Consider the following 20,685-nt stretch of genomic DNA (forward strand, 5'->3'; position numbering starts at 1 on the left):
TAGAAAAAAGGAGGAAAAATCTGAAAGAAACTCTTGACATCAACCTGTATTCTCCCAGAAAATCTGAAAGAATACTGTAGCAACCTGTATTCTCCCAGAAACTCTTGTAACCAATCACGAAGGAAGTAATAAGAGCCGCAAGCTCCTGAGAGAAGGGCCAGGGAGCACCATTGCGCATTCTAACCCACATTCATGCTATTCAATTCACATGCAACCATGCCTAGCCGTTGCATCCCCCACTAAGGCCTAGTTCTTGAACCCGCTCTCTACAAATTCATTGTAATGGGCTAGTTAGGCTTGAGTCCACTCTCAATAGTAGACGTACTCAAATCCAGTCCCTAACAAAAGAAAAGAAGAAGAAGCCATAAATTCGAAAAAAAAAAAATTTGGGGGTATTTCATACGTAAAAAAGAATAAAAAAGAAAAAGAAAAAAAAAGTTGGAGTCAATTATTAATTTTTTTTGTTTATCCAAAGAATTTAAAACAAATAGAAATAAAGTAGTTCATAATAACAATTAAATTGTCATTTTCATCTAAAATTTACTACAAAGAAGTGATAACGCAAATCTCAAGGGCTCCTTTTGCATTTTGGCCTAAACAAAAACATGAACTTAATAATGAGATACATGAAAAGTTTTACAATTATTTTCCTTTTTAAATTATCAATAGTTGTAAAACTATAACACTTAATATGTCATTACTAAAATTTCAATTGAAGTGAAAGTGGAAATATAATTCTCTCTCTAAGTCTTTTCTATTTGATTAAGAGAAGACATTTGGTCCGGATGGGGTGTAAAACCCCCCACTTTACACCACCCAATAAAAATATGTCACATTAGCAGTTTCTCCGTGGGATTGGACATTTGAGGCTGGCGTTTGTGGTGTTGTTCTCAACTGCAGCTTTTCCATTGGATCTAAAAGTGGGGGGTTTTTTTTTAAATATTTTTTTTAAAGAATTTTGTGAAATTGGCTTTTAAGGAGTGACTGTGGTGAAACATGTGTATTTTATTGTTAAGTGTAATGCTTATGTGGTGTGTTTCTATTGGATGGAGTAAAGTGGGGGTTTTACACCCTATCTGGACCAAATGTATTCTCCTTGATTAATATATTTTTAATAGTTAATGCCATATGCCAAATTATAGCATCACTTAATATAATGAAACCCTCCAATAAACTAAGCACGTGGCTTGCCAGTGTCACTAATACTAATCATAAGAAAGAAGCATAGTTTATAAACTAACCACAATTAGACTACATGAATGTCAAAATAAAGTACCATGATAAGGGGGAGAGAGAGATTTGAATAGTAGTTCTTTTCATAAATGATGAGAATGCAAAATGTCATATTTTTTTCCCTTAATGTACTCATTATTCTTATATTTTAATTTATTATGCAAACGGAGGCATTAAGTGCAAAACGTAGTTAATTGGGCGATTCTGGACAACTTCGACATTGTTTTGTAATTTGGGCATAACTCTCTCATTAGAGCTCCGATTGAGGTGATTCAAGATGCCATGGAACTCCAAAACAAAGCTCTACAACTTTCATGTTTTGAGTTTTGAGAGATATGGGACGCATCAAGGTCGAAATCGGGCTTGAAATTGCCGCACCTGCACTGCTGACATTCTGGAATGTTCCTTTGCCTAAAATTCTAATACCTAATGCAGTTTATTTTCAGAAGCTTCCAGATTTGGTGCTTGAAATTTCCAGCTGAAAACACCACTTTCCTAGTTATATTAGGACTCTATTTTATTTATTTTATATTTTTCTTTAATTAGTTAGATTTGGATGTTGTTATTTTAAGATAATGTTTAGAATATTTTCAGGAGATCTTGTAAGCTTGGAAAAGGGGGAATTAATGTGTAAAAGAGGGGAGGAGAAATTAGATTGGACACACACGCCTCTCTCTCCCCTCTTCTCTAACTTCTCCTTTGAGTTTTCATCATGACCCTGATTGGCTAAACTTTTATATTTGGTTGAAGGAAACTGAAGTCTCAGAATCAATAAAACTGTAAGATCTAATTTGTTTTTATTGTTCAATTTATATTTTGAATATCGGATGTTCTTCTGTGCTTACTTTCATGATTGTCTCGTTTAATTACTAGAAGGCCTTCTAGTTTATTATTCGTTGGAATCTATTACTAGGTTAGATATCAAATCTGTAAGTTTGATCTCTCTAATGTGTGAAGTAACCAAGGCAATCTATCCTTCCAGGTTATCTTCAATGACTCCACCTCTGAGCCCTTCATCCTTGGGGATGGACAGCACATCATCAAGGCCGCCATTGTCTTCTCAGAGGCATTTAGCAAAGCTGGAACTGAGTGATGGCAATAGCCTATATACGAAATTGGTGGTAATTTTCACTTGTATGTAAATGAAGTTACATTGCCGTTTGATGAATAGTAGGATGAATAATTGCCCGTTTTATTCAGTGGGTAAGATCTCTTTGTAACATATGTCACTGATAAAATAATTGGTTACAAATATTCAAATTTGTTGACATTTATTGCAGGTTGGAGCGGATGGTGGCAAGTTACGTATCAGGGAATTAGCAGGATTCAAGACAACTGGATGGAACTACTCACAGAACGCAATCATATGTACAGTGGAACATACTGTTGAAAATGGATGTGCGTGGCAACGGTTTCTACCTGCTGGTCCAATTGCACTTTTGCCAATGGGTGATAATTTTAGCAATACTGTGTGGACTATGAAGTATGAACCCAAAAGAGTCAACAGACCGTAAATTAATGAATGAGGATGAATTTGTGAAAGATGTAAATAATGCTCTGGATTATGGATATGGTCCTCACGTCAAGCTTGTTTGGAAGCGGAGAAATGTTTTCTTGGCCTAGAGCAGGTGTGACATTATCAGCTAATGATTGTTTTGAAGTTCCACCAAAAGTGGTTAAGTTGTCATCTGAAAGAATGGTGTTTTCGTTGTCTTAAGGCATGCCAGTGACTGTGTCAAAGCATGTTGTTCTGATTGGAGATGCTGCACACACTGTTCATCCTCTGGCTGGTCAAGGAGTTAATATGGGTTTTGGAGATGCATTTGCTTTTTTCTAGGGTCATTGCTGAGGGTATAGCTAGCTGTAGGCTCTGACATTGGAGAGGTATATGTTTTTGCAAAAAATCTCTTATTCTGCAAAGAGGTCTTTTGAATTTCATTGTTGTATTTTGCCTTCTTTTATGATGCAAGGACCTTTAATCTAGTATCTCACTTGTTTTAGGTGAAGACATAAAGCTAGAGTGCTAGACAAATGGACTGATGGAAATATTTATTTATTATTTTATTTTCTCATAGTTATAATAGCGGGGAGATTTGAACCTGGACATCTTTGTTGTAAATACTAGGTGGTGCCACTTAAGCTACAAGGCTTTTGGTGGACTGATGGATATATCTGAACATGGTTACCAATGGAACATGTTTACCAATTAATTGTCCAAAGTCCTAACCACATCGGGATATAGGCAATTTTGGCTTGAGAAGTGTCTCAAAACTTGATTAGAGCTGGTTGCCCTGATGATGTAATTGTAATAAATTATTATCTCTATAACCACATGATGTGTGCATTGATTCAACTTATGCAGGTAACAGTGTTAAAGAAATATGAAGCCGAGAGAAAACCAGCAAATATTATGATGATGGGGATCCTGGACGGTTTTCAGAAGGCATACTCTGTCGATTTTGGACCCCTAAATATACTACGAGCTGCAGCATTGCATGGGGCGCACTTCATATCACCTCTTAAAAGAAGTATTATTTCTTATGCATCAGGGGAACAGAAACTGCCACTATTCACTTGAGAAACACTCTAAATTATTCTTACCAGAGGACATAAATGGACTGGACTTTTTGCACCTCATGTAGCAATGAATAAATTTTTTTTATTTCATCAGTCTTGTACAGGAACGAATTTTTTAATATCATTAAATGTTGAATATCCTGTTTCAATGACTAGCGGTGGTTGTGCTGGTGGCTGCGCCAAATTGCAAGTTTTTAGTTTTTACATAAGAACAAACAGCTTATTTGTTTTTATAAACTATTGCTTTATCACTTCTACATTGATAAGTATATAATTTTGATATATATATATATATATATTTTCCCTTTGAGAAATGATTTTTTAATCTTCATTCATGTGGAATCTAAAAACATTAAAATTTAAAATCTTTATTCACGTAAGTTCATCCCAAAAAAGAAAATAATAATAATAATAATAATTAGATAAGTTTTTTTTTTTTTTTTTTTTAAGCAAAAAAGGTTCAGTAAGGCTCCGTTTGTTTTGGCTTCAAACTGATTCCGGAAATGATTTTCCGGAAAATACGGTGTTTGGTTCTTATGGAAAATACTGTCAACGGAAAAAATGATTCACGTTGACCGGAAAATAAGGCATTTTGAACGGAAACCAATTTACACTCTTATTTTACCTTCAAAGCATTTTCGGAAAATACACCCGAAGAGAGAGAGTGAGAGAGAGCCCAAGCACACTCCACCTGAAGCACGTCCTTGCCGGTCAGATCGCCATCCTCGTCGCCGTCGCCTCCTTCGTTCTTGATCTCGTCCCCTTCTTCGTCTCCGATCTCGTCGCTTCCTTCGTCACCGATTGCGCCAAGATCGCGCCGCCCTCTCGATCGCGCCAAGATCGCGATCATGGCGCTAAGTTCGTGTTGTTGTTGTTGGAATTTGCTGTTGTTGTTGTTGTTGCCAGAATTTGTTGCCGGAATTTGTGAAAAAAATGGTAGGAAAATAGCATTTTCCTAATAGAACTAAACACATGAAAATATTTTCCACAACAATTTTCATAATACAACCAAATACTTGAAAATATTTTCCTTTTTCGAAAAATAGCATTTCTGAAAAATAAGTATTTTTCAGAAAATATTTTACGGGAACCAAACGGATCATAAGTTTCCCACATTATCTCTTGTTTTAAGAAATCGCTTGAATCGAGATGAGGAGAAAAAATCTGTGATGGCGGAAGAGCGGTCGTTATCAACTTTTACTCTACTGTTTACATCAACTTTTACTCTACTATTTAAAAGATTTTATATATGAATAAGTTGCATTACACTAATAATTCTAATGTAAAATTATCATGTAATAAATTATATTTCTAGTGTCTAAAGGTGAGGTGGGTAATGGAGGGCAACCGAATTGAAGACAAAATGTTAAGTTTTAAACCATAGATAGATAAAATACAAATAGGCTAAACCACAAATAGATTTAATGTAATTTGTTTTTTTTTTTATTTATTAGTACACATTATGGATTTCTACTCCATTTTACCATCTACCTACATACTCTTTCACAGCAAATTTCCATTTCCAAATTATGGCTGCTGCTCTACTTTCTGCTATTGTGGAGCCGCTTGGTTCTTTAATTTCTTTACAGTTCACGTTGATTGTAACTGTAAGGAAGACCTATTTATAAACTTTATTGTATTTTTAAGTACTATTTAGAAATGTAATTGTATTATTTTAATTAATTTTTAATTTTATATATAATACGAATTTTTTTTTAATTTTAATAAAATAAACAGATTTTAAATAGATCTTAAATAATCAAAAATATAAGCTCACGACAGACTCATCCTTCGTTGATAACAGATTAACAGTTGGCCCTGCTTTTTGGATTATATTGTGGATTCCAGTTGAGCTGGCGCTGCTTTTTAGATTATAGAGTGGATTCTAGGGGAAAATAGTTAACTATTTTTTTTTTTTATAATTATCTAGTTAGTTGTTTCGGTTTCTAAACTATATTGCTTACTAGCATTTCGAGTCTAAAAAGCTCGATTTTAGACTATAAATCGAGTTTCAAAGACTCGATTTTTATGATCTGATGTGACATTTCTTGCTCACGTGGAGACCACCTAAAAGTCGAGTCTCAAATACTCGATTTACAATTCAAAAAAATTTGATAAAATTTTCAGTCTCCAAGTCCCTCGTGTACAAGCCAAAATACCAAAAAAAAAAAAAAAAAATACAATCAGAGAGAGGGGAAAAATCCAGAAAAATNCTAAGTTCGTGTTGTTGTTGTTGGAATTTGCTGTTGTTGTTGTTGTTGCCAGAATTTGTTGCCGGAATTTGTGAAAAAAATGGTAGGAAAATAGCATTTTCCTAATAGAACTAAACACATGAAAATATTTTCCACAACAATTTTCATAATACAACCAAATACTTGAAAATATTTTCCTTTTTCGAAAAATAGCATTTCTGAAAAATAAGTATTTTTCAGAAAATATTTTACGGGAACCAAACGGATCATAAGTTTCCCACATTATCTCTTGTTTTAAGAAATCGCTTGAATCGAGATGAGGAGAAAAAATCTGTGATGGCGGAAGAGCGGTCGTTATCAACTTTTACTCTACTGTTTACATCAACTTTTACTCTACTATTTAAAAGATTTTATATATGAATAAGTTGCATTACACTAATAATTCTAATGTAAAATTATCATGTAATAAATTATATTTCTAGTGTCTAAAGGTGAGGTGGGTAATGGAGGGCAACCGAATTGAAGACAAAATGTTAAGTTTTAAACCATAGATAGATAAAATACAAATAGGCTAAACCACAAATAGATTTAATGTAATTTGTTTTTTTTTTTATTTATTAGTACACATTATGGATTTCTACTCCATTTTACCATCTACCTACATACTCTTTCACAGCAAATTTCCATTTCCAAATTATGGCTGCTGCTCTACTTTCTGCTATTGTGGAGCCGCTTGGTTCTTTAATTTCTTTACAGTTCACGTTGATTGTAACTGTAAGGAAGACCTATTTATAAACTTTATTGTATTTTTAAGTACTATTTAGAAATGTAATTGTATTATTTTAATTAATTTTTAATTTTATATATAATACGAATTTTTTTTTAATTTTAATAAAATAAACAGATTTTAAATAGATCTTAAATAATCAAAAATATAAGCTCACGACAGACTCATCCTTCGTTGATAACAGATTAACAGTTGGCCCTGCTTTTTGGATTATATTGTGGATTCCAGTTGAGCTGGCGCTGCTTTTTAGATTATAGAGTGGATTCTAGGGGAAAATAGTTAACTATTTTTTTTTTTATAATTATCTAGTTAGTTGTTTCGGTTTCTAAACTATATTGCTTACTAGCATTTCGAGTCTAAAAAGCTCGATTTTAGACTATAAATCGAGTTTCAAAGACTCGATTTTTATGATCTGATGTGACATTTCTTGCTCACGTGGAGACCACCTAAAAGTCGAGTCTCAAATACTCGATTTACAATTCAAAAAAATTTGATAAAATTTTCAGTCTCCAAGTCCCTCGTGTACAAGCCAAAATACCAAAAAAAAAAAAAAAAATACAATCAGAGAGAGGGGAAAAATCCAGAAAAATATCAAGCTCAGATATGTTCATCAGTGAAGAAAAAAAAAAAAAAATTCCAGAAACAGCGGCCTGGGCTCGCGAGGCTGACCGGATCAGATCAGATCAGAGAGAGAGAGAAAGTCCAGATCAGAGATCAGAGATTAGAGAGAGAGAGAAAGAGCTCGCGCGAGCTCAGGCCGCGCGCCTGAGCGGCCTGGGCTCGCGCGACCCAGGCCGCGCGAACTCAGGCCGTGCGCCCTGAGGTCGCGCGAGCCCAGGCCGCGCTGCCTGGGTTCGCGCGAGCCCAGGCCGCGCTGCCTGGGTTCGCGCGAGCCCAGGCCGTGGCCTAGGTTCGTGCGACCTAGGCCCGCGCGCCTGAGCTCGCGCGAGCCCATGGTCGCGCGGCCTGGGCTCGCCTGGCCTGGGTGCGCCGGCCTGTTCTTTCCTTCTTCTTCCGGTTTTTTTTTTTTTTTCTTCTGCTCTGATTTCTTTTTTGCTGTGTTGTTGTTCTTTTTTTTTTTTTTTATATATAGGCTTATAAATCGATTATAAGAGACTCAATTTTTATGTGGACGCTACGTAGAAAAAGTGTCAATTCAGACCCGATCAAAATATGAAAATCGACCCTCAAACACTCGATTTATAGCCCATAAATCGAGCCTCTTAGACTCGAGATATTAGTAAAAAATATAGTTTGAAACTAATGACAACTAACTATATAGTTTGAATTTTATAGCTATTTACCCATTTCGTCATGGATTCTAGTGTAAACTGGTGGGATCCGAACTGGTGATGCACTATGTGGACTTAATTCGTTGATTGACCAAAGCTGGCCATGCTTTTGAGATATCAGAACGTGGGTGGGCCCTCAACTTTATTATTGCATGCACTTTGGTTTCTCTTTATTCATTTCAGTGATTTCACCATCAACCACGTACTCTTTCACATCAAATTTTCGTTTTTAAAGTTAAAGTTTTATTTGTTGTTAATTTATTTTATTATTATTTATAAATTTTATTATATTTTTTGATATTATTAATAAATTTATTATATTATTTTAATTAATTTTTATTTTTATATACAATTTTTTAACAAATTTTTTTTAAATTTTAGTAAAATAAGTCAATTCTTAACCGAAGCTAAAAAGTAAAAAGAAATAAGCTCACGTCAGACTCATCCTGATAACAGTTGGCCCTGCGCATTGAATTATAGGGTGGGTTCCAGTTGAGTGGGCTCTGCTTTTTGAGGTGGTATATCTTGTACCCGGTATATGTGCCGGGTACAGGATGCCTGTTTGGATAGCAATTTTTCTTACGTAAAGTTGCGTTTTGTGTTTTTTTTTTTTTTTTTTCGCACGGGCAAAATTTACTGTATATATACTGTGTGTATATTGTTTACGTACTGTTTATGTACTGTTTATGCAATATTTAATATTAAAGTGGGTCTCACAATACTGTTCACACATTTAAAAATTATTTTGCTACAGAATTTTCAGCAACATTCAATCTTTATCAACTTTCAATAACAATAACGGACCTTGTTATCTTCTCTGTTAATCTTAAGTTTCCCTATGCAACAAAATATTTGTTCACACTCACACCAGCAGTAGTATCACACCACTGCAAAACCAACCATCATTCTCATTTAACAAAGTTACAGCAACCGCAACTCCTCTCTTCCTCCACCTCCATAAAAAAGGGAAATGACGGAGTTGGCCTTTTGCGTAGCAGGAAATGTTATCGAGAAGCTAGGCTCCTTTACTTTCCAAGAGATTTCCTTGACACGGAACATTGCAAGCGATTTGAACGAGCTTCAGGATACCATGTCCACCGTCCAAGCCGTGCTGCTGGATGCTGAGGAGAAGCAAGCAACAAACCACCTGCTGAGCGTTTGGCTGGAGCGACTCAAAGATGTCTTTCATGATGCCATGGATGTGCTGGATGAATTCGAGAGTGAAGATCTACGGAGGCAAGTGGTGCAAAAATATGGAAGCACTGGCAGAAAGGTATGTTGTTTCTTTTCATCGTCTAACTCGCTTGCCTTTCGTAATAAAATGGGTCATAGAGTCAAGGGATCAGACAGAGGCTAGATTTGATAGCAAAGGATAGATATCAATTTCAGCTTGAGGTGCGACTCGATGGTAATCGTATTGTGCACAGGGAGACCCACTCCTTTGTTCGTGATCGTGATGTTATTGGGAGGGCTGATGACAAGCGAAAGATCATAGATCTTTTGAAGCTCCCAAATGATTATGATAACATTTCTGTGATTTCTATTGTGGGAATCGGAGGTCTGGGAAAGACTACACTTGCTCAATGGGTGTATAATGATGAATGGGTAGCTAAAAACTTTGACCCCAAAATGTGGGTGTGTGTATCAGAAGATTTCAACGTTTTAAAATTGGCAAAAGAATTGCTTAAATTGGCAGGTGGTGGGATTAGTGAAAACATGAGCATGGATGAAGTGCAAGCTAGATTACGATGTATTTTAAATGAAAAAAGATTCTTTATTGTTTTGGATGATGTCTGGAACGAGGATCGTGACAAATGGATTGACCTTAAGAATTTGTTAATAGGAGGCCGAGGAAGTAAAATACTTGTCACTACACGTAGCCCCAAAGTTGCCTTAGCGATGGCTCCTGGACCAATCCATGACATAAAAGGTCTTCCAGAAAATGATTGTTTGTTATTGTTCTTAAGATGCGCATTCAGTGAAAGAGAGCATGAACAATATCCAAATCTAGTAAAGATTGGAAAGGAAATTGTGAAAAAATGCGAAGGTGTTCCTTTGGCTGTGAAGACTTTAGGGAGCTTACTTTATTCTAAAACCGAGGAGCGTGATTGGATCTCTACAAGGGAAAATGATATATGGAAATTAGAGCAAAAAGAAAACGACATTTTACCTGCATTAAGATTGAGTTACAATAAATTGCCATCATACTTAAAACAATGTTTTGCTTATTGCTCATTATATCCAAAGGATTTTAGATATAATAATAAGGACTTAATTCTGTGTTGGATGGCAAATGGGCTCCTCAAAAAGCCCAACAATAGTACTGAAGAGTTGGAAGATATTGGAGAACAATATTTAAAAGAGTTGTTATCAAGATCTTTCTTTCAAGAAGTTGAAGGTGAAGGCAATATTGTTTGGTCATTTAAAATGCATGATTTGTTACATGATCTTTCGTTATATGTTGCACAAAATGATTATTGCTTAATTGAAGACACTAATCACACAGCAAATTTGAAAAGGCTAGACACGTTTCAATTTTGGACCATAAGTTGAGTGTTGATGAAGTGACAACCCTTTTGCACAAATTGAGTAACAACATGCGTACTATTAATTTCTCATTTAACAATTGGGAAGGAGATGAAGGTCCTGTTATTAATATTAATAAATCCTTGGTGGAAACATGCATATTGAGATTTAAGCACCTGCGCTTGCTAAATTTAAGATATTCAAAGTTGGATACGTTGTCAAGCTCAATTGGTACATTAAAGCATTTGAGATATCTCAACTTACGTGGAAATTGGAAAATCAAGAAATTACCTGACTCCATTTGCGATCTACAAAATTTGGAAACTTTGATATTATTGGAGTGTGTAAATCTTGAAGAGTTGCCAACGGATATAAGAAAGATGGTTAGCCTCAGATGTTTTGAAACAATGACAAGACAAATGCATTTACCCGCCAATGGAATCGAGTGCATGTGTTCTCTTCGACATTTGTACTTTCAAAGCTGTTATGGACTAGAGCGTTTTCATGAAGGAATCCAGCGCCTCACCGCCCTTCGCTCCTTGGGCTTCAATGAATGTAGAAGCCTGATATCTTTGCCGCAAGGTATGAAACACCTAACTGCGTTGGAATCTCTGGTAATTTTAGATTGTGAAAAACTTAATTTAATGGAAGGGGATGACTACCGATGAGGCTTCGAGAACTCTTTGTTCGGAGATTGCCACAATTAGAGAGTTTGCCCAAATGGCTTAAAGGATCTGCCAACACTCTACAGTTTTTACGTATTACTGATTGTGAGAACTTGGCGGTATTGCCGGAGTGGCTTTCTGATCTCAGTTCTCTTCGCAAGCTTCAGATTTCGGATTGTCGAAAATTATCGTCTCTGCCAGAAGCGATGGATCAACTCACTGCCCTAAGAGAACTGGAGATTGCTTATTGTCCTGAATTGAGGAGAAATTGTGAGCAAGAGGTCGGCAAAGATTGGGGCAAGATGGTCAAATTCACTTTTCGTGATTAGGTAAGGGCTAAAATCTTCTTCCTCTTCTATGTATGCTCTGTTTTTCTATCTTACTTCTAACCTGAACCCTGATTGTTTATAGAATTAAATCACAATAAACAATACCACCCCCCCGCGCGCGAAACAAAAAAAAAAGACATAAAAGGTAAAAAAGGATAAGTCCCTTTTAATTTTTTAGTGTGTAATATATGCGTGTGTGTTTGTTCTGTTGTTGATGGAATACAGTATTCCCTGTCAGTTCTTAACATTATGTTCAAGAAATGAGCTCTTTTGACTTCTAGATTTTGGGTACTTACTATAGTTCCATAATATATGGTACTCCATGTAGGTTCTTAACATTGTGCTCAAGTTTTTAGGAATTCATTAGTAGCTTTTTGAGGTGGGATGTGGAGGAAAAAATAGCATTGCATGCATGGTCAACCATTTTATTTTGATTCTCTTAACTATTAATTCATTATAGCCAAGAGCCTTGTAACTCAACTGGTTGAAACCTCCTGGTGTCTCCAAGACATCTAGGGTTCAAATCTCCTTTTCCTGTTGTAATTATTAAATTATCAACAAAAAAAAAATCATTATATAAAGAAGGGTCTTTGCATGTCATGATTGTGATAATCAGCTGATGAGTGTTGTTTTATGAAAATTTGAACTGTAATCTGTGAACATATAAAAATTAAAAAGAGCTTGAAAATGTACTACTTATGATATGACTTATGAACCGGTTACTTCTTGATGAATGTATGTTAATGATTTTGATCTCAAAGTTTATGTTTAGTTAAAAAAAATGGAGTAGTGTCATTACTAGTGTGGTGAGAGATTTGCTCTACACTTTGCAGGGATGAATTGTTGAAATTTATGGGTGAGAGGCATCTGGAAAAACAATACTTGCCCTTCATATCATCAAGGAAGCTCAAAATCTTGGAGGTGCATACTAATTTTGTCCTCTTGTACTTTGTGATTGATGTTTTAGGTATGACTTGAATTAGTTTGGTTTGCCAAGGAAAACAAGAAACTTCTTTTTAACCCATCATTGTGCATGAAATCCAATGAGTCAATGTACATAGATCCCAGGACCCTTGACTCTTCTATGTACTGTAATTACATAATTATAGATCCTTCTCCAAAATTTCATGCGTATTTTAGTGCTTATTGTTCTATCAAGGGATGTTGGACCTTAATGAGTAGATTATTTACTAATTCTAGTCCCACTAGTCGAGAGGACTTCAACAAACCATCGTCCATGGAATAAGATATTTCAATTATTATTTCATCACCTATGTTCAGCATAATTCTGTTGAGGCTGATGTTTCAAAAAGACCACCCTTTTGGTGAACGCTTTTTTGGTGGAAATTTCCCACTTTTCTGGCTATTGATCAGAAATATATTTATAATTCAATTGCTGTTAATCTGTATTTTTAGATGACTAATATCTAATCATAGCTGATAATCTCTTAAATGAAGCCCATCTTGCAATTAACCCTCACATGCGAGATACAATTGCATCCAAAATTTCTGCTCAAGAATGCAGGACTAAGCCATATCACATTGCTTGATGCTTAGTATGAATAGGAGCCCCTACTGCCTTGCTCTTTCTGAATGGTTTCTCTGGATAGTCACTATTTTCTTTATGGAAGGTCCTATTACAGCTATTAATTGATAGTTATCAATGCTTTGTACATAGAAACATGTAATTGTATTGTGTAGAACTTTACTTTACCTATCAAAAAAAGAAACATGTAATTGTAAATATTAAAACTGCTAGCATAACCAGAACAGTGCAACCAATTTGAAGATTGACATCTTATGAACATGAACAACAGTAAGGAGATCTACTGGTGCTGTCTTGTCAGTGATGATGATAGTGAACTTGACAAAATGATTACTAGTGAATTCTGTGTTTATAGGCACAAATTTGTAAGATCACACCAAGTTCTTGGCATGTTAGGATTGCCTTTTTCTTCTTTTGGGTGTACATTAGATTTAATATGGCAGTTGTTGCCTTGGAGTGCTTTTGGTTGTAGTCAAGAATATCTGAGCTTTAAATTTGTTCTTCTGGTCTTGCTATGTAAATGCACTGTAGTTCTTCCAGATAGTTGCTTTGTTCTTGTTGTTGTTGTTGTTGTTTTTTTTTTTTTTTAAGTAGTTGCTTCACTGTTTCCTAAGTTTCCTTTGAATGCAAACAAAAAATATCAACAGTTACCTTTTTTCAAGAGATCACATATTTGGTCTTGTGCTGCTTATTGACAAAAGTTTAACATGAGTAAGAAAGTAAGTAGTTCCATCAAACATGTAAGGAAGGCAGATATCTTAGTGCTTCACTGAGTAATTGGTTGTTTATTTTGGCTGCATGGATTATTATTATTTTTTAAATGGACAAGCTGGCTTACTTGTTCTTTAGTTGGTTTGGCCGTAATTAATTACATTTTTCATACGAGATCTTCCTTCTATCCTATTTATTATTGTTCTTTATTTTGCGATTTTTTTTTAATAGATTAATGCTTTCTTTACCTCATAGAATTGTCCTTGTGGTAGGGTATTGTGCATATCTTGACGTAGAAACTGCAATGGACTCTTCACTTGTAGAATCAATGGGTATAAACATAGAAAATCTTCTTATCTCATGTCCAATCTCTGCTGAAAATTTGCTCAGTGTGGTTAACACTCTGACCAGAAGTGGAGCCATAGATGTTATTGTGGTTGATAGTGTAAGTGATTAATTCTCATAAATGATTATGGTGTTATCCATTAAACTTCGTTTGGGGAGAAAAGGGGGTGCCTTGCCTTGGTGTTTTTTTGCCCACACCCACAGGGGGGTGGTGTTCAACTATGGTGCTTTGGCCAGTCTTTACCAGTTTGTTTTTAGTAAAGTCGTTCTCCTCATGGATGACACATTTTAGTTTGTACAGAAAAATGAAATTTATTTTGTGAACCTGTTATTATTATTATTATCATTATTATCTTTGTCATTTAGGACCTGTTTGGATTGAGGGAGGAGGGAGGAGAGAGGGGAAGTGGAGGGAAGTAAAGTAAAGTTGGCTGAAAATAGGCTGATTTTGGGCTAAATCTACTTTACTCTACTCCACTCCCCTCTCTCCCCTCAATCCAAACAAATCATTTAAGAAAATACACCAATAGTTCTAGGTGGCAATATCTCCATTAGTTAACCTTTATTATTTGGGTTATGCAGTTTTTTGTTTTATGGTCATTGAAGCCTTTATTATTACAACCTACTCTCTATATTTCCACACACACAAAAAAAAATTCCTTGGGTTATTCCTTGTGATTGTAGATGACTAGAGATCTATCAATTGGACACATTGTTTTATTCTCTTTATCAGTATTATCATGCTCTAATAATGTCCTGCATGTTGGCTTTTTCAGGTAGCTGCCCTTGTCCCCCAATGTGAACTTGATCATATGATTGGTAGCACTTTCCAAGATATGCAATGACGAATAATGACCCAAGCACTTAGAAAAATCCATACTCATTATGACAATCTCAAACTCTTATTGTTTTTCTTAATAAAGTTGACGACAATATACTTCGTCATTTTTAAGCTCTTTGTTTATATTTTATTATTTTATCGGTTGTGGTGAGGATGAAATCCATTTATTTATTTCTAGGTTCGATCAAGTCCAAAATCAGGGCAAGGTTTTGGACTTGTGGAAGAGGTCACCTGTGGTGGAAATGCCTTGAAATTCTATGCATCTATATGAATGAAGATGATGAGGACAGGATTGCTCAAGACCGAGGATAAGGTTTATCTTTTATCATGTTTGATAATAAGAAGCATTAATGAGCAAAAATGTTTTTGATATTACTCGTTGATGTTATTTTATTGTATTTTTCAAAAACTAGTGTTCTCGGCCTCTTTAGGAGTACTTGCATTTAGCTTTTTGAATAAAAATCTGCCTCTCCTCTACCTCACATTTATTATCATACTCAAAGGGGAGCAATTAATGCACTAGTAAGAAAGAGTGAGTTAATTTAAGTTGAGGGAACAGAAAAGGGTAGAGGAGAACAAAAAATAACATTATTAGTAGTCGAAGTAGTAAAAGAAGACATGTCAATTAAGGAAGTAACAATGACTATGACTTTGAATAGCGTAGAATGGAGGAAAAGAATACAATAGCTAACCCTAATTAATTTGTTATGGATCTATAGCCGACCTCAAGAGATTTGGGACTAAGGTTTTATTGTTGTTGTTCACCTAAATAAATAAAAAGAAAAATAAATGATGACTGCCCTCTTCCTATTGATCTTTCTAGAGAAAGTTAGTATTAATAATAATTGGCTTTATTTCTCTTGTTTTAGTGGCTACTTTGGCATCAAATTGTATTTATGTGTCTGTATAGTCTTCCTATTATACCAAATAATGGCAAAGGCATCCCTCTCTCTCTCTCTCTCTATCTCTCTTGGAGTTGTGGATCTGTGTTTCAAGTATACGGTGTCGGTCTGTGATTGATGGTGTTGTCTCAAATTTTGTTGTCTTCTTAGTAACAACATAAAGCCAGATCTTAAGCTGAGTGGAAAGATAAAGGAAAATGCTAAATAAATAAATAAAGATTAATTTATCAATTGAATGATATATATAACCGCAACATTCCACTGTCAGCAGCTTGTGAAGACTGACACTTGCAGTAGAGCCATACATACTGAGCAGGCTGTTGTTTTATGAACAATAATTTTATCTTTGCTTAAAATTTGATGGTGGAAGCTCCTAAATTTGATGGGTAAATAAGGAATTAATTTAGCCATGGACAAGAAAGGTGGTTACAGCCTATTGTATCTAGGATTATGTAGGGATTTTCATATTTTAAACTAATTTTGTTTCATTGATTGTTTGAGGATTTTTTCTGCTCATTCTTTTTACTATTCGGAGCATTTTTCTTTTGACTTATTAATGTGTTTACTTTAATCTTGATTTACTTGTTTATGTATTTTTTTTTTAATAATAACTTACATTCCAAGTAACTGGCCTTCGGGTTTGCGTCCAAGTGGTGAAAAATAATCTGGCTCCTTCAATGAAAAAGGCTGAAGTGGGGATGCAATTTGGGAGAGGCTTTTGTTGTGAGGCTGAGGTCTTGGAGTTAGCTTGTGAACATGGAGTCATTGTCAAAGAAGGAAGCAACTACCTAATAGAAGGGAAACTTTTCAGTGATAAACATGAAGCTGAGCAGTTTCTAGTAAAAAATGATGGAATTCTTGATAAGATGATCATGATAGTAAGGAGACAGTTGTTTGAAAGAGAAAAAGGATCACGTTAGATCGTTGAATGGGTGAGTTTTACTCAGATATGGTAGTTAGATGTCAAAGGACCCAGCCACTTTTCTAACCTGTAGGATCCTCCAACTTGAGAATACCAGCGTCTTCCTTGTTATGGAGGGGGGGTCAACGAGTGTTTTGGTAATTCTTTACAAGTTTCCATTTCAGTAAAACAATCTTGTTATGGATGAGGTTTTCTAATCTGCGGAGTTGTTATTATTATCATCATTTTCTTTCACTTAAAGAGAATATACCAACTATAGGTGGCCATATCTCCATCAGTTAACTTATTCTGGAATGTATATTATTATATTGGATTCACATCAGGTGCAATACCCTAGGTATTGCACCTGATGCAATACCAAATGAATGGTTGGGATTGAAAGTTGGAAAAGCAACTTTCAATCTCAACCATTGAATAAAATATATTAAAAACAAAGTAAAAAAAGTTAAAGTTAAAATGTAAAAAAAGTAAAAAAAAAATGTGAAGGAAATGGGTGAATTGCACACCGTGCAATACCCTAGCAATTGCACTGGATGTGAATCCATATTATATTATTACAGCTTACTCAGTGTAGACAGCAAAAGAGTGATGGGTAATTTGCACGCCCTTTTTTATTTTCTTTCTCAGTATTATCATGCATTAATGCTGTCCTGCATGTTTGGAATTTTCAAGTAGATGCCATTGTACCCCAATGTGAACTTTGTCATATGATAGGTTTTAATCAGGTTGAAGACAATATATTTAGTTATTTTTAACTTCCTTGTTTATATGTTATAAGGTGTATCTTATCAGTTCTAGAATGAAGTAAAATCCACTTACCTGCCCATGTTACCTTTTATTTTCAGGTCCGAGCAAGACCAAAATCGGGGCGAGATTATGGACATATGGATGAGGTCACCTGTGGTGGACATGTCTTGAATTTCTATGCAGTTGTATGACTGAGGTTGATAAGAATAGGACTTCTCAAGATTGAGAATAAGGTCAACTTCTGTCACTTTTGATACTGAGGAGCATTAATAAGCTCGCAAGGTTCTTAGAGGTATGTTAAGTTATTGACATTGCACTTCCCCATGTTTTGTTTTATTTTTCAAAAAGTCATGCTGCCACTATCTTCTGGAGCAGACATTTAACTTTTCGAGAATATATTCTCATCACTTCTACCTCACCTTTTCATGGAGATAGTTTTCTGTGAAGTTGCTTTCTCTTAATTATTCTTTGGTTCTCCTGTTGCTTCTTGAAGGGCATCCTGATTCTATTTCTTTCATTCTTGTGTCCTCAATTAATGTAGTGTTACGCTCTATTAAAGATGTCTTGTTATTTAACTCTCTTTGTGTGTATATGAACATAAGAGAAAACCTTGTAGCTGAGATCTATCAACTTCAAACCACTTAAAAAAAATTGAAATAATGAACCAAATTTTTAGTGACTACCCTTTTCTTGTGATCTTTCTAGAGAAACTCACAGATTAATCATAAATGGCCTGATTTCTCCTGGTTTAGTGGTAATCTCGAAATCAAGTTGTCTCATTTAAGTCTATATAGACATAAGATTGTGTCATTTAATGATGCGTATGGGGTTTCAGGTCTATGGTGTCACTTTGAGCTTGATGGTGTCAATGTCCCAAAACATTTTTGTTCTTAACAGCCGGAAGACTGAAAGCTCAGCTGCTCATGTAAACTAACTGTTCCAAGAGAGCCAGGTATTCTGGTAAGATGATTGAGCACTGGCTATAAATGATACAGATTACATTTCATTGCAAATTATGTTAAAATAATAAGAAAAGTGATTGCAGTCTATTGTGTCTATATGGATTTTCATATTTTAATTAACTTTTTCTCATTCCCTTGTCCAATTGATTTTCAGAGGACTTTTTCAGCTCTTCCTTTTTACTTTTCTAATTTTTTTTTCCACTATCATCTTTATTTACATGTTTCCTCTCCGGTCATAGTTAATATTATATTATACTATTTTTTTTCCCTTCAAATAATATCTTACTTTTTAGGTAACTGGTCTTGGAGTATGCATGCATATGGGTTGAAAAGTAATCTGGCATCAGTGAAAAAGTAATGGGGGATACAATTTGTAGTCTTTTTCCCTATTTCTGAGGTCTTGGAGTTAGGTTGTGAACGTGGAGTCATCATCAATGAAGAAAGCAACTACCTTCATAGATGGTGAACTTTCCAGTGACAAACATGAAGCTGGAAAATATATGTTAAAAAATGATGGAATCTGTAAGATAGTTATTATCTTTTTCTTTTTTTGGCGTAACTGCATTTTTGGTCCCTATATTTAGGGGTCACTTCTATTTTACAGCTTTTAGTCCCTAAAATGAAAAATGCGTTTCATTTTAGTCCTTACCGTCACTTACTTAACTAAAATTGCTAATGTGACAAATGGAGTGCATTGCTGGCACATTAAGCACTGACGTGTCCATTAAAAAAATATTAAAAAATCTTAATTGGCATTTAAAATATGCCACTTCAGATTTTTAATTAAAAAAAAAAACCATATCAAATAAAAATAATAAAAAAACTTCAAACCTTCTTTTTTTCTTTAAAAAAGAAAAGAAAATAGTTAAATTAATTTTTTTTCTTTATTTTTGGGAAGAGCACGAAGATCGGAACATGTGTTCTTCATCCTCACTTTCTCTAGCACATCGACAACTACTCTACTGTAACATTCTTGTATCCAAAAACAATGAGTTTATCTTCATCCCTGTCAGAGTATTCAAGCGTTGTAATGTTGTTGTTGTTGTTGTTTTTTTTTTTTTAAAGCAAAAAAGGTTCAGTAAGTTTCCCACATTATCTTTTGTTTTAAGAAATCGCTTGAATCGAGATGAGGAGAAAAAATCTGTGATGGCGGAAGAGCGGTAGTTATCAACTTTTACTCTACTGTTTACATCAACTTTTACTCTACTATTTAAAAGATTTTATATATGAATAAGTTGCATTACACTAATAATTCTAATGTAAAATTATCATGTAATAAATTATATTTCTAGTGTCTAAAGGTGAGGTGGGTAATGGAGGGCAACCGAATTGAAGACAAAATGTTAAGTTTTAAACCATAGATAGATAAAATACAAATGGGCTAAACCACAAATAGATTTAATGTAATTTATTTTTATTTATTTATTAGTACACATTATGGATTTCTACTCCATTTTACCATCTACCTACATACTCTTTCACAGCAAATTTCCATTTCCAAAGTATGGCTGCTGCTCTACTTTCTGCTATTGTGGAGCCGCTTGGTTCTTTAATTTCTTTACAGTTCACGTTGATCGTAACTGTAAGAGCATCCACACTAGATGTGGGATATGTGCCAAATGTTAAATATTTGGCACATATCCCACACCAAATCTAATTTTAGCCTATTTAGTAGATGTGGCATATATTATTTTTTTTGCAACATTGAACAGTACCGTGGCAAATTTGCCACGGTACGGAATGCATGTGGCAAAATTTTTTTTCTTTTAATGTGTAGATTGTGTTGATGAGTTGTAATAAATATTATTTTAATGTGTAGTAAATATTATTTTAATGTATAGAATTGAATTATAAAACATCTGATAAATGGGATGTTGTAAAATGATGTGGTAAAATAATAAAGTAAGCCTTTGGTGTGGTAAAATGACATAATTTTTAGAACATCTGTAGGAAGACCTATTTATAAACTTTATTGTATTTTTAAGTACTATTTAGAAATGTAATTGTATTATTTTAATTAATTTTTAATTTTATATATAATACGAATTTTTTTTTAATTTTAATAAAATAAACAGATTTTAAATACACCTTAAATAATTAGAAATATA

The 20,685-nt window shown here is 34.5% G+C and overlaps 1 protein-coding gene, 1 long non-coding RNA gene and 1 pseudogene across 3 annotated transcripts; all 3 read left to right on the plus strand.

Moving 5' to 3' along the window:
• Positions 1-2,225: 2,225 nt before the first annotated feature.
• LOC112026526 (uncharacterized) lies at positions 2,226-3,951 on the plus strand (annotated as a pseudogene).
• Positions 3,952-9,051: 5,100 nt separating this feature from the next.
• On the plus strand, positions 9,052-10,634 carry LOC112026502 (putative disease resistance protein RGA1). Its single transcript, XM_065761936.1, has 2 exons — positions 9,052-9,354; positions 9,471-10,634. The coding sequence occupies exons 1-2, from the start codon at positions 9,052-9,054 to the stop codon at positions 10,632-10,634; spliced, it is 1,467 nt and encodes a 488-aa protein (XP_065618008.1).
• A 1,798-nt stretch (positions 10,635-12,432) lies between these two features.
• LOC136062644 (uncharacterized) lies at positions 12,433-19,231 on the plus strand. 2 transcript variants are annotated; one of them, XR_010624373.1, is made up of 6 exons: positions 12,433-12,522; positions 14,131-14,303; positions 15,223-15,357; positions 17,714-17,907; positions 18,451-18,575; positions 18,871-19,231. It is a non-coding gene; the product is annotated as an uncharacterized LOC136062644 (long non-coding RNA). The 2 variants fall into 2 exon arrangements; XR_010624374.1 differs by having other exon boundaries at positions 17,714-17,848.
• Positions 19,232-20,685: the final 1,454 nt, after the last annotated feature.

Source organism: Quercus suber, unplaced genomic scaffold, assembly GCF_002906115.3.
Source record: "Quercus suber isolate HL8 unplaced genomic scaffold, Cork oak 2.0 scaffold_435, whole genome shotgun sequence".
NCBI classification, from domain to species: domain Eukaryota; kingdom Viridiplantae; phylum Streptophyta; class Magnoliopsida; order Fagales; family Fagaceae; genus Quercus; species Quercus suber.